The sequence below is a fragment of the Eutrema salsugineum genome, unplaced genomic scaffold (genome assembly GCF_000478725.1).
Source record: "Eutrema salsugineum unplaced genomic scaffold, Eutsalg1_0 scaffold_3, whole genome shotgun sequence".
Classification (NCBI taxonomy): domain Eukaryota; kingdom Viridiplantae; phylum Streptophyta; class Magnoliopsida; order Brassicales; family Brassicaceae; genus Eutrema; species Eutrema salsugineum.
The window spans coordinates 1967998-1983193 of NW_006256756.1; the positions used below are offsets into that span (position 1 = coordinate 1967998).

The following is a 15196-nucleotide window of genomic DNA, read 5'->3' on the forward strand; positions in this document are numbered from 1 at the left end:
ATCTTTGGAACCGAGAGGTCTGCCCCGTTTGAGACGTGGTGCAGACTCTGTAGCAACTTGGGTCTGTCCCGTTGGGACAGCTATTCGTACTGGTGTATTACAAGCTGGGATGTACGATTTGGTTACTTTGGTCGGGTCAGCAAAGGAATCTGGCAATTGATTAGCTAGCTTTTGATAATGAATAATCTTTTGGATCTCTGAATCACATTCTAGAGTCCGAGGATCTTGCCAATTTAATGATGTTTGATTCCATGAAAGATCTTTGACCAGCTTGTTTGTCTCACCACCTAAAGAGGGATATACCGATTCATCGAATTGGCAATCCGCATATCTGGCCTTGAAGAGATCTCCAGTGGTTGGCTCGAGATATCTTATGATGGTGGGAGAGTCAAAACCAACATATATTCCCATCCTTCTTTGAGGTCCCATTTTGGTTCGATGTGGTGGAGCAATGGGTACATATACTGAACACCCAAATGTTTTGAGATGGGAGATGTCTGGCTCATGACCCGAGAGTAGTTGGGATGGGGAATATTTGTGTTCACTAGATGGCCGGATGCGTATGAGTTCAGCAGCATGTAATACTGCATGTCCCCATGCTGAGGCCGGGAGCTTTGATCTCATGAGTAATGGTCGGGCTATCCATTGAATGCGTTTAATGAATGATTCAGCCAATCCATTTTGAGTATGGACATGTGCTACAGGATGTTCCACGGTTACCCCCATGGCCATACAGTAGTCATTAAACGCTTGTGAGGTAAATTCACCAGCATTGTCAAGGCGGATAGTCTTTAGTGGGAAGTCAGGGAAATGGGCCCGCAATTTTATGATTTGGGCCAAGAACCTAGCGAAGGCTTGGTTCCGAGAGGACAAGAGACAAACATATGACCAACGGGTCGATGCGTCTATAAGGACCATGAAGTACCGGAATGGTCCGGAAGATGGATGTATAGGTCCACAGATATCGCCCTGGATTCTTTCTAGGAAATGAAGTGTTTGTTTAGAGATTTTAACTGGTGAAGGCCGAGTGATCAATTTGCCTTGAGAACAAGCTGTGCACATGAGGTGTTGAGGATAAGCTCGGTTTTCTTTGAGGGTATGCCCTTGAGAGTTTTGAATTAGTTTACGCATCATATTTGCACCGGGATGACCGAGCCGGTCGTGCCAAATAGTATAATCAGTAAACCGGGCTTTGAGAGTGGTATTAGCTTCAATCATACTGACTTTAGCATGGTAAAGTCCAGTAGAGAGCGCGGGTATGGTTTCGAGGATTTGTTTATGGCCGTCTACGGTTTTAGTGACTAGGAGGGATTCTTTGTTCCCTTGACCTTGGGTTTCTATGTGGAAACCATTCTGTCTTATATCCTTGAAGCTCAGAAGATTTCTCTTCGAACTAGGAGAATATAGAGCATCTGGTATTTCAAGTTGTGTGCCATTTGATAGCAACACATAGGCATGGCCATATCCTTCGATAAGGTTTGAGGGACCCGCGATGGTGCTAATATTTGCGGTTTGATAGGTTAGGTTTATGAAGTAACTTTTGTTTCTTAAGATAGTGTGGCTGGATCCACTATCTACGACTATGGTTTCCATTTGCTGGTGTGCTTTCCACCTTTGGATTTCTGACAGGCTAATGAAACTGGGAGCTAATAGACCTCAGTTAGCCGCTACAAATTCCAAGGATTGATCACCAAAACTGGAGAAGCTGCTGGTTGAAGAAGGAAAAACTCGGATCTGGTTTTTTTTTCGGTTGATCGTCGTGTACTGTAAGTGTACGTGAGGGCGCGTCCGACGTTGAATCGACAAACGGTTTTCACCAGTAGATTCGTCTCGTCGAGGGCTTCGATTTGATATGTAGATCGTCTTCTGGTTCCTCACGGTTTGGAAGATATGCGTCTTTTAAGTTTCGACTTGCTTTTAGGGTTTTGGTGGTGGCCGGATTTATTAGGGTTTTTCGCTCAGAGAATCTTATCGTGCTGATAACGTGTTGTGAAAACTTAAAAACTTTATTAATCACTGGAATGTATATATAGAGTACATAGGGAATCTAGGTTAAGTACAATGCCCTAATGAGCCTAATGGGCCGGTATAAGAGTCCATATATGATTTATGTTATAACATTATCTATATTATAATCCATTTTTTAACATCATCTTCCATTATCCCACTTCTTTTCTCCCTGGTTTTGTTTTCTTAGGATTATGTTATAAACAATTTAGGAAAATATGGGTTAGTTTAACATGGATGGGCCGAGTTTAAAGTCAATAGGCCCATATGGAGCCTATACTTTTTACACTATTTATTATTTTAAAATATTAATGGAATTATTACATTAGTATCGAAAACAAGAGTAACGTTACAAATTTTCCAAGACTCCGCCAGATCTATTTTCAAAATTTGAAATTTTCCGTACTTCTGGTATAGATCGCAGTGGATCTTGGGGGTGCGACATTGCTTTGTTGGGTGGTTGAACATCCCACATCTGGTACAAGCAGAGTGATCGGGGTTGGTGTGGCGGGTCGGCTTGGTGATGCCTCGACCACGACCAGGACCATAACTGAGGTTAGGTCGGTTGCCACGACCATGTCCGCGTCCACGTCTTCCACGTCCATGTCCTCGGCCATTACCACGTCCATTACCACGTCCACGGCGGTGATCTGAGGATCTATCGGGTTGAACATGGTAGGACTCTTGACGAGAAGCTGGGACAGGAGCCGATCCCGGGGGCCTCATAGCGCTGTTCCTCATAAGCAGCTGGTTATTCTTCTCAGCGAGGAGAAGACAGGACAACAAGTCTTCGTACAATGTGTGTTTCATTGCACGGTATTGTTGTTGGAGCACAACATTCTCTGTGCTGAATGTGGATAATGTTTTCTCGAGGAGATCATTATCTGTCACATCCTCGCCACAGAGTTTCCGGATGGCAACAATACGAAAGAGTTCGTTGTTGTAATCATCTACGGATTTGTAGTCCTAGAACCGAAGGTTCTTCCAGTCGAAATCTGCCTGAGGCAACTGGACCATTTTCTGATGGTCATATCGCTTTTTCAGCGCTTGCCACAATTCAAGTGGATTCTCAAGAGTGAGATATTGCTGCTTAAGGCTCGGGGCCAGATGATGGCGTATGTGACATATCGCCTGAGACTGTCCCTTACGGGATGCGGTGTTACCGTCGGTAATACACGCATCGAGTTCTTTCGATGCAAGGAACAAGCGCATGTCTAGGGCCCACTCGAGGTAGTTATCCCCGGAGACGTGAAGGGCCTCGAATTCACATTTCTGAATGTTTGACATCTGAAACATAAGATTGATTTTGTTAGGGATTGTTTTGAGAAAATTTTGAATGCTGATGATGAAACTTTCTATTTTGAAAATATTTCTATTTTAGGAAAGTTTCTAAATTTGGAAAGTTTCTAATTTGGGTAATTTTCTAAATGAGGAAAGTTTCTATGTCGGGAAAATTTCTATATGAGGAAAGTTTTTATATGAGGAAACTTTCTATTAGAGGGAACTTTCTCGGAAATAGTAAATTTTAAAGGGTATGGTTTTAGTTACCCCGAACATGATGTCGGTTTAATAGCTGTGATTTAATCGGTTAAAGCCGAATATAATTTCGGTTAATGAGAACCAGGTTTAGCCGGTTTTAGGCGGTTTAGGAGGAACCCTAGGGGAGCCGAATATGATTAGGGTTTTATCTAGGGTTTTAACGGTTTGGAAAACATATTTTGGATGTGATTTCGAGATCTATAGGATCTGTGGTCGATGGTTTTAATAATTTCACAAGGACAACAAAAAAATCACGTGAAAAGGACTAGGGTTTAAGCATTATGACTTACGATTTTGAAGATTACAAAATCGTGAATCAAGCTTAGGATTTAGGGTTGAATTTCTTAGTTTATTCAATCAAGTGTTTCATGCAAGAGAATCAACAATCAAATAAGCTGCAACAAGCTTATTAAACATGAAGAAAATCGAATAGGTTTATGCCATAAACATGGCCAAAAACGGTTGTTAGGTTTTTGTAGATTAGGGTTTTATAAAACGAGTTTAAAACCTTTGAACATGCATAAACTTGTAATTTAAACAATCAATCAACAAGTTATCAATCAATTAGAGATCGATTTTTTTTTTATAGGGTTTTGAAGTGTTTAAACAAGAGGTTCTATGACTTTCAGTTTTAGAAGATACCTTTTCCACCTTTGGATTTCTGACAGGCTAATGAAACTGGGAGCTAATAGACCTCAGTTAGCCGCTACAAATTCCAAGGATTGATCACCAAAACTGGAGAAGCTGCTGGTTGAAGAAGGAAAAACTCGGATCTGGTTTTTTTTTTTTTTTTTTTTTTTTTTTTCGGTTGATCGTCGTGTACTGTAAGTGTGCGTGAGGGCGCGTCCGACGTTGGATCGACAAACGGTTTTCACCAGTAGATTCGTCGCGTCGAGGGCTTCGATTTGATATGTAGATCGTCTTCTGGTTCCTCACGGTTTTGGAAGATATGCGTCTTTTAAGTTTCGACTTGCTTTTAGGGTTTTGGTGGTGGCCGGATTTATTAGGGTTTTTCGCTCAGAGAGTCTTATCGTGCTGATAACGTGTTGTGAAAACTTAGAAACTTTATTAATCACTGGAATGTATATATAGAGTACATAGAGAATCTAGGTTAAGTACAATGCCCTGATGGGCCTAATGAGCCGGTATAAGAGTCCATATATGATATGTGTTATAACAGAAATTAATTTTTTTTTTTTTTTTAATTTTCATTCTTTATTTCACTTTCCCAAAAGGGCATCTTTTGAACATACACAACAAGCGAAGCAGAATAAAGAAGATTACAAAGCAAAAAAAAAGGGGAAGAGAGAAATAAAACCCAATACAAGGCGTACAAAAAGAAACTCGCGTGAAACAATAACCCAGATTAACGGATAGACCAGAGCTAAGGCTGGAAAAGACCGAACCAAATTTGCAGATAGGAGTCATTCGATGAAGATAGTCGATTTGCCGGGATGGAAGACAAGATCGAGGTCCTATCAAGACCTGCTAATTTAGCTCTAATAAGTGTTAAAAGCTCCCGAAGAAGAACAGCAATAGTCTTAGAGCCAGATGAATGAAGCCTGTGGTTCCTCTCTTTCCACAAGAGATAAATGGTCGCTTGGAAGAGAAGAGAGCAAACGTTTTTCAACTTCCGTGAGGAAAAATTTGATTGAACCCAAGATACAATTCCATCAATAGAATAAGGAGGTATAATAGAATTATGGAAGAAGAGAGAACTCCACACCTCATTTGAATACGGACAGTTGAAAAACAAGTGCTCTCTCGACTCATAACCTGCCCCGCAAAGAAGACAGTCAGGCGAGACGTTAAGTCCCCAGCTTCTTAATCTATCGCGAGTAGGAAGACGATCGCGAAGCACCACCCACACCAGGAAAGCGTGCTTTGGAATCCTGACTTTAGGCCAGGCAGCTTTGAACCAAGGAACCCGAGGAGGAGAAGGGTGTAAAGAAGCCCAAGTAGAAGCAGTAGAAAACAAACCAGGAGGCTTATCCGGAGAGTTACGCCACTGGAAGAAATCCGGATCAGTCGAAAGAGAGCCTGGAATATCCGCAGGAAGGCACGCTCGAAGAAGAGACAGGATAGGATGTCTCCAGGAAGAAATGTTCCAAGAACCCAGGTGGCAGGCTTCAGAGACCGTAGCCATGTTGGAGATGCCCGAAACGCTCGGTCCGGAAGGCCCTGATAAATCGATGAGAGGACCTAAACATGTCCAGTCATCATGCCAAAACAAGGCTGTGTTCCCCGATCTAACCTTACAGAAAAGGAATGGACGCGCGATATCCCGAAGCTTCATGAGGCGTTTCCAGATCCAACTGCCTGACTGACGAAAATCAGTAGTCCAAAAAGGTCTGCCTCGAATGATATGTTTATGAATCCATGCTACCCATAGCGAACCAGTAGAGGCGAACAACATCCAAATGAGCTTTAGACCAAAAACTTGATTAGATCCTTGAATGTTTCGAAGACCTAATCCGCCAGCCTGTTTAGATGAACAAACCGAGCTCCAAGCGACTTTAGCTCCACGAGCTGAATTAGGGGCACCAGACCAAAGAAAAGCACTACATATACGATCCAGAGCATCCAAGCAACCTTTTGGGAGAGGAAACACAGACGACCAAAAGCTTATGATGCTATGAAGGACGGATTGGATCAGCTGCAATCTCCCGGCAAAAGACAGATGACAAACAGTCCAGGATGAAATGCGGGCAACCACTTTGTCAATCAAAGGCTGATAATCATTTGCCCGCAACTTATGCGGCAACAGAGGAAGCCCGAGGTATCTTACAGGCAAAGCCCCTTGAACCAGACCAAAACGCTCCACAAGAGAGTGAGAGAGAGTCTGATTATTACCGTCGATAAAAAGATATGATTTGGAAAGATTGAGAGAAAGACCCGAAGTTCGATGAAACGCCGATAAGACTCCAAGAATACCAACCAGAGAAGGTTCTGAACCATCGAAGAAAATCAATACATCATCGGCAAAACTAAGATGAGTGATAAGAGGGTCCGAACACAGCGGATGGGGATGAAACACAGAGTCACTAACAGCTTTGTCGAAAAGCTTAGAGAGGACATCCATGGCAAGAACGAACAGTGAAGAAGAAATAGGGTCTCCTTGACGAAGAACTTTTTTCCCAGGGAAAAAACCGACTAACTCGCCATTCAAAGCAATAGAATAGTGAGGAGTAGAAATGCAGGTTTGGATCCAGGAAATGAACCGGGCAGGGACATTTAAGGCACGCAAAATATTGAGAATGAATCTCCAATCAACATTGTCGTACGCTTTCGAAATGTCTATCTGAAGACACCCTCTAGATGAAACACCATCCTTGTGAAAGTCTGAAACGAGCTCGGAGGCAAGGAGGACGTTCTCGCAAAGAAGCCTCCCTTTGACAAATCCAGCTTGATTACGCTGAACTACTAAGGGAGTGAAGAGCTTCAACCGATCCGCCAAAATACGGGAGATCACCTTATACACCGTGTTGCAAAGAGAAATCGGCCGGAATTCTGAAAGCCGTTCCGCGCCAGTAAACTTGGGGATAAGGGCGATCACAGTGGCGTTTACCTGATGAGATAAAGAGGAGGAAATAAAGAAATCCTGGACAGCAGCAATTAAATCGTCACCGACCAACTCCCATGAAGAAGTAAAAAATTCGACAGTAAAACCGTCGGTCCAGGAGCCTTATTTCTAGGCAAAGCAAAAACCGCTCTCTTGATTTCATCTGAGGTTGGTAAAGCAGCGACCATAGACAATAAATGATCTAGACATCTGAACGAGAGAAGCTCTTGGATCTGCGGAGTAGAGAGCGGTTCAACATCGAGATTAGAGGATCCAAGCAAGGAAGAATAATAGCCAAGAACATGATCCTTAAGAAACTGGGGGTCAGAGATTTTAGTGCGTCCGAATCTCTGAGATAGTGAATAGAATTCCTTAGAAGGTTAGCTTTGACTGATTTGTGAAAGACTCGGGTATTAGCATCCCCTTCAGCCAACCATTTTATCCTTGACTTCTGTCTAAAGAAGGATTCCTCAGCTGAAGATAAAAGCTGCCAAGAGTTCCGCAAACGCGCCTCCTCTGCAAAAAGAGATTGAGAAGGGGTTTGAAGAAGCTCACGCTGGATATCTTCCAACTGCTCAAAAGCTTCCTTTGTCCTCGATTGGATATTGCTGAAACACCGACGATTTAAATCTCTGCAACACAATTTCGCAGCTCTAAGCTTCTGATAAAGAGAAAACATAGGACGAGCAGGGGAGATCTCAGAATTCCAAGCTTCCTCCATTAACTGATGATAATCAGGATGCAACGTGAAAAAGATAAAGAAGTTAAAACGAGCTTTCCTCCTCGGTAAGGTGTTGTCCAGGGAGACCAAGCATGGCGAGTGATCTGAACTACCAGGAGGACCGAACGAAGCTAGAGAATCAGGGAATGAGTCCTGCCAAGCCTCATTGATAAGAGCCCGATCTAGCTTGCGAGACTTGGGGTTCTCCGGACATTTATTTGTCCAGGTGAAGAAGCAACCACGCATAGCCATATCAAATAAGTAACTAGAAGACAGACATTCCTGGAACTCCGATAAACCTTGAGTTGCCATAACACTTGGAAGAAGCGAATAAGCTTCATTCATCGATAAAACTTGGTTGAAATCACCCAGGAGAAGCCAAGGAGACTGAGCCAATAGAGGAGAGGACGAAAGATCCTTGATTAAATCCCAAAGAGGAATGCGATCTTCCCTCCTGTTGAAAGCATAGACAAAAGCAACCGTAAATGATTGGTTGGATATCGGATTCGTAATGCCACATAACATGAGCTGGGGAGTTTTCAGATATGTGATAACCGATAGAAGAGGATTCCAAACCACAACAATCCTCCCATCAAGAGCAGAGTCAGAGTGGTTTGAATCATAGATCCAGCGGGGAAAATGCCTATCCATTAGGTCTTGAAGATTATCCTGTTTCACGCGAGTTTCCAAAAAGCCACCTAAGAGCGGGGTATTTACAAGAAGCCACCGCTTAACCGCCAAAAGTCTGGAGTTGCCGTTAAGGCCTCTTACGTTCCAGCAAAAGCACTTCATAGAGAAGTCAAAAGGGGAGTGCACCGCACTCAGAGAGCCAAAAGGTGGACAGAACGCTTGCGCGAATGCCCACTAAGAACAGGACCCGATACAGAAGGCGAGGAAAAAGATTGAGACGACGAAGCAGATAAGGGTGGGACCAATTCAGGAGAGGAGGATGAAAGCAGAAGGAGCTTTTGGCAAAGATTCTTCCTTGCTTTCCTTTTAGACGCAGCGGAGATGGAGGCAGGAGGAACGACCTCTAAGTTAGCAATGCGTTTCCGGATGATTACTTGGGCGGACTTGATGAGATCGTCTTCAGCAGCAAGAATAGAGGAAGTGACAGGCATTCGAGAGGATTCCTCCGAAGAGGATCGAGGATCCTGACGGGGAACGGAGGAACGTCGAACCACTTTAGTCCACACTCCAGATGAAGAGGGCTCGAGAGAGCGATTGGCTGTAGAGTACTTCCTAGGAGAAGAAGGTAGACTCTTAGAGCGACGAGGCGAAGGCGGAGAAGAAGATCCATCAATAGAACCACCCTGAGATTCCAGGGTTTCCGGAGGCGCGTCAGCTCGGAGGGAGTTAGGCGAGACCGATGAAAGCGCAAGAGGAGGAACCGCCACATTCGCTACCTTCGCAGGAGGTTCAGCTACCTGGTCGGGAAGAGAGACTCCTTGAGAGGGGCACCGCATGGAGAAGTGACCAAGTTACCGCAGGAAGCACATTTTGGAGGCAATTGAAGATATTCCACAGAAATTAGAACAGAGTTCAGCAGTTTATCTGAAACGCGGACGAAAGGGGGAGGAGGCTTTGCCAGCTCCACAACCACCTTGAGCTTAATAATCCCATTAGAATATGGACAAATGTGGGGGAACTCTGAGTGCGCCGGAAACCCAACACCAGAGGCAATCGTGCTGAAACCAGCAGAAGACCAAAGCTCTGGAGGAACGTTCCGAAAAAGGACCCAGACAGGAGCGAAATCCAGTTTCATAGAGCCCAAAGTAGCTGAAGGAGACCAAGGAGATAAGGAGAATGAGCAATGACCTGAGTGCCAGAAACCAATATCCAACGCCCACTTCCTTGTAACGATACAGGGAATGAGGATGAGAAACACTCCAGGGGAATGAAATTTGATAGAGATGCGCCCGCTTTTGCCCCAGATTGGATTTAGATCCGAAAAAATCTTAACTATGGAAGGAGGGGTTCCATGAAATTGAGCCACCAAATAATCCCTCCAGATTTGCGAGGATTTCAAAACGACTGAATCAGGAGCTTTCATCTGCGGAATTCCATCGTCAGCAACAACAGGAGAGCCCACTTTCCGGAGAGATAAGAACGACGACTTGAACTTGGAAGCCCAGGAAGAAGACGGCTCCGACGAAACTGGAAGAGGAGGAGATCTGAGCGCGGAATCCAACGGGGGATTCGCTTCAGAAGGTCCAGACGAACGAAGATTAGATCCAGAAGGGAAAACCAGACCTGAAGAGGGAAACTCGGCAGGAGGCGATAACAGAGAAGAACCCACCGGATGAGGAGATGAAGGAATAGTCGCAGGAGAGAGGAGGGAAGAGGGAGCAATGGGGTCGGGCCAGGGATTTAGGAAGAGAAGGTCCTGGGGAACAGAGGAGACAGGATCAGGAGGCTTCGAAGCCGTGAGAAAGAAGAGGGGAGGTGAGGAGTTCTCGGCGGCCGCGAGAGGCAGACACCGCCGGCAGCGCAGGAAGAAACCCTAAATCGCCAATCGCCAAACCTTAAATCGCCAAACCCTAAATCGCCAGTCTCGGTTGTTATTTTTTATTGACGAAATTAATTTTTATTTTCTCTAAACGTTAACAGGTAACACAAAACATTAACATGCCCAATATATCTCGTTTTATTTTCTCCAAATTTTAAATACAGACAAACGTAGCAGTATTAAATAATCAAGTTCAAAGATGAAAAGAAATGCAATGCAGTTTATTAAAATTTCCTGAAAGAACAAGGAAAAAAAAAAGTTATGGCTTGATGATCTGTTGATAAAAGCTTACTCTTCACATCTTGGATCTTACTTGCTGAACAAGCTCTCTTCTCAAGATTTTACCAGAAGCAGACTTTGGAACACTACTAATGAAGCTCACTCTTCGCAGTCTTTTGTAAGGAGCGACCTATTTAATGAAAGCAAACAAAAAAAAGACTGGTTTTGAGCTTTAGAGAAGAAAGAAAACAAACACATACATATAGTAATTGATTCGAAAGACTTTTTGAGTAATAAGTTATGAAAACCTGTTTGGCTATGAACTTTTGAATATCTTCCTCTGTTATTGAGCTATTTGGTGATCGAACAACAAATGCTATTGGAACTTCACCAGCTTCTTCATCAGGTAACCTAAAACATATATGAAAATGTTAATACGCTCGGAACCAACTCGGTATTGAAACTATGAATCGAGAGGAGGACTCACGGGATAACAACAGCGTCTAGCAATTCAGGATGCGACAAAAGAAGACCTTCTAGTTCAGCTGGAGCAACCTAGATTATTATATCAAACACGATTCATTATGTTTCAATTTTTACGATTTGAAAGTGAGAAGAAAAATGAGAGTAAAACCTGGAAGCCTTTGTATTTGATAAGTTCTTTGATCCGATCAACGACGAAAAGGTTACCATCTTCGTTGAAGTAACCAAGATCTCCTGTATGTACCCAACCTTGTTCATCTATTGTCTCTTTAGTAGCCTTAGGGTTGTTGTGATAACCTAAAAATATAATCTGGTTTACATGATATTTTTCTTCAAATGCAGCAGATATATAAATAATATTCTCTCCATTTCAAAATACAAGTAATGTAGGAATTACTTTTTTTTTATTTCAAAATATAAGTCATTTTCGGTTTTTAATGCTTAATGTTTTTTCTATTTATCCATATTCTCTTATATTATTTATTATTGTGAACACATTATATAATACAGTAATAAGAGATAAAATAGAAAATTAAATTATTTCTGAATATGTGTGAAAAAATCTAGAACGGCCTATATTTTGAAACCAAGGGAGTAGTGTATTAAAATATCAAAAACCTTTCATCATGTTAGGCCCTCGAACCCAGATTTCTCCTAATTGATTAGGAGGCATAAAGTTTCCAGAATCTATACTGACTATCCGAGCTTCAACACATGGAGCAAGCATTCCAGCTGAACCAGAGTTCCGTTTCCCGAGTATACTCGGGTTTTCCACAGAGACAACCCCACACGTTTCAGTCATTGCGTAACCCTGAATATATCACAGACAAAACACATCTTTTAGAAACACTCTGTCCGGCCCTGAGTCACATATTTTTTTGCATGGGGCTAAAAAATTGGGTCATTTTTGTTTTAGAAAAAATTTCACTTTAAAAAAAGGGCCGCAAGCATACGCTTGCTTTGCTTGGGCTCAGGGCCGGCTCTGTGTACCTAATACAATTCTTGGCTTGGTTCTTAAACTAGCAGGAGCATAAAGTTAAAAGTCTATTAGAAAGTCAGAACTAAAGAGGGAGAAACCAAGGTTTTGAACCTGCATAAGCACAACATTAGGAATGTTTCTTGCACACTCCTCCATCAAATCTTTCCCAAGAGGTGCAGCTCCTGATCCAATATACTTGAGCGAAGAAAGATCGTATTTTCTCACAATACTCTGCTTGGAGAGAGCAATGAACACAGGAGGAACAACCAAGAGCTGAGTGACTCTATACTTCTCAATGTTCTTAAGAAGCGTCTCGAGCTCGAATTTCGCCATGGAGATCACAGCGTTCCCTCTCTGGAGCTGGGAATAAGTAATCACGGCAAGCCCGAACACATGGAACATAGGAAGAAAACACAAGAACACACCATGATACTCTCCCATTAGATCTTGATCCATCGTCGCCATTAGAGAAGCTGCGATGAAATTACCATGAGTCAATTCCACGCCTTTGCTTGTTCCCGTTGTTCCTGATGAATACAACAGTGCAGCCGTGTCCGATTGTTTGATTTGAACACTCGGGAGATCTGAAACTGGCCCGGAGAGTTCCATCACGTTTTCGAAACTGAGAATCTTAGAGTTCTTTGATCCATGGATCTGCACGGATTCTTCGAGTAGAACAATTGGGATACCGAAACCCTTGATTTTGTCGAACAGTTGGTGAACAGAGATGATAATCTTTGGATTACAGTCATTGATCTGCTTGGAAAACTCACTGACTGTGTAAAGAGGATTCACGGTGGTGAAAACGCCGCCGATTCCCGTTACGGCGAGGAAACAGAGAGGGAACTTGTAAGAGTTTGGAGCGAAGGTCAACACGACGTCGTGTTTGCGAACACCTAGGCGGATAAATCCGTGGGCGAGTCTGGACACGGCGGATTTGAGCTGAGAGAAGGATAAGGTATCGCCGGAATCGGAGTCGACGAGCGCAGGCTTCGACGGGTAAGAAGAGGTGTTGCGGAAGAGGAATGAGACTAACGATGTGTTGGGATCTTTGGGAAGAACGAGCGTCGGACGAAGTGATCGGTAAATGCCGTCTTTGCCATAGCCGGATTTCTCCATTTTCCGATCTAAAGAGTAGCGACGAAGAAGAAGACGACGACAACGACTAGAGAGAAACAGAGAGTCTTTCTTTTCTTTTTTCGGAAACAAAAAGTCTTTCTATTCTGATTTCTCAACGTAAACGTCGCATATATAGTTATATACAGTATGTTCAAATTGTTACTTTTTTTATTTTATTGCTTCTTTTGTCAAACCTTTACTTAATTAATTATTTTGGAAATGTCGACCAAAATATTTATACGAAACTAGAACTTGCGATAGTTGACCCTAGAAAGATACCGGAAAGGGAGAAGAAAACACTCTGGCGGTTGATGTATGCGGTGAAAGAAATATGAATTTTGTTTTTTGAAATTATTTTGTGATATTTAATTTTGATAAACAGTTTTGTTTTTAAAGTTAATTACTTGATGTAAATTTTAATAAAAGAATTCGATTACAAAACAGTATATAATCTACTTGATTATTATGATATCGGTATGGTATATTTTCTGTAAAATTAGAGTATGAATTAGTCTAATTTCAGTATCATAACAGTTTAATATCACATATAGTTTCAAATTTATATGTATACAATTGCATATTTTTTAAAAGTAAATGAGCTAATCTTTCCGTTCAACTCATCTTGTATCGAGTTAAGATATCCATGCTTGATTAAAAATAGAGCTTTTTGGCAAATAGGGTAGTTTTAAGTTTTTAATTGACCAAAAGGATGTGTATTTAGTTTCACATGTGTTTCTGATAATTTTTGAACAGTAACATTTTTCAATGGCAAAAGAGCCCTTATTAGAAGGATGGGAGCATGGAAGAGTGTGAGAGAAAGTGAGAGAAAGTGAAAGAGTGGAAGAGAGCTTGAGAGAAAGTGTAAGAGATGGAAAAATGATAGTGTATTTAAATATTATTATTTTATTTTTCTTATTTTTTGATATTATTTTTTCCTTTGAATCAATTGTTGTAAATTATTCATAATAATAAAACATTTAATAATTTTTATATATATATCAAAAATATAAAAATAATTTTTAACACATACTGAAATTTGAATTTTTAAAACCGATAATATTTAATTTTTTTGCAATATACATAAAAATTTGAAAGTATTCACTATTTGATGTACAACTATTAAGGGGAAATTACACATTTTATTCCTCAATTATTTGCAATTGACATAAATAATCTCTAATTATCGTGATTGTAAAAAAATTCCTCAACTCAACGTTGACCATGCAAAATTAAGATTAATATAGTCAACCGTTAACTGAAAAAACAGAAGACGTTACATTAAATCTTGTTAACTTTTTATGAGTCTAATTTCGTAGAGTTAATATAAAGTTGAGGAATTAATTTGCCAAATTAAAAGTTGAGGAATTAATCTGTAAAATTATTAAACTTGAGGAATTAAATGAACTAATATTTAAAAATATACACATAACTGTTAAGAAAAATATTACATAGCACTAAAAACTATTGAATGTGCAAAAAATCAAATAAACTATATATAGCTCTGGTCTAATAAAAATTGTAGTTCAAGTTGAGAAAAAAATGTAGTATTTTGCAAAAAAAAAAATCATGTGGTAAAAAACAGGTAAATTCTATTTTTTGAAAACAGTTTAGTTCTGATCTATTTTCAAAATAATTAATACAAAAGAAAAGAACAAAATTTAGATAACATAAAAAAGATAAGAAGAATATTAGAAATTAATTTAACAAACGTATATATTTCTATTTTTTTTGTAGCTCTTAGATGGTTCTCATGTGCTACAAACCAGATTTTTATAATTATAAAACAATACTTTACAATATAATTTTATAGTCTAAAAAATACTAATCTAAAATAAAAATGTGGCTCACTAGAAATTAAAAAAAAAAAAGTAGTTGATCTTAAGTGAGGACCTATCCCACATTCTCTACGGCTCGAATCTGACTATATAAATCTATAAAAATACGATGGTAAGATCCAAGTAATTTAGGCTTTCATGCATGAACAATAGAGACTCAACTAAGATTACTTTATTAAAAACATCAAATACAAAAAAAAAGTTTCTGTAACTGTAAAAACTT

General features: G+C 40.8%; 1 protein-coding gene across 1 annotated transcript; it reads right to left on the minus strand.

Annotated features, from left to right (window-relative positions):
- Positions 1-10466: 10466 nt before the first annotated feature.
- On the minus strand, positions 10467-13167 carry LOC18014256 (4-coumarate--CoA ligase-like 7). The gene is made up of 6 exons (XM_006396564.2): positions 12131-13167; positions 11659-11851; positions 11192-11337; positions 11045-11112; positions 10866-10968; positions 10467-10747 (listed from the first exon to the last, which is right to left on the minus strand). The coding sequence occupies exons 1-6, from the start codon at positions 13136-13138 to the stop codon at positions 10634-10636; spliced, it is 1632 nt and encodes a 543-aa protein (XP_006396627.1). The 5' UTR covers positions 13139-13167; the 3' UTR covers positions 10467-10633.
- Positions 13168-15196: the final 2029 nt, after the last annotated feature.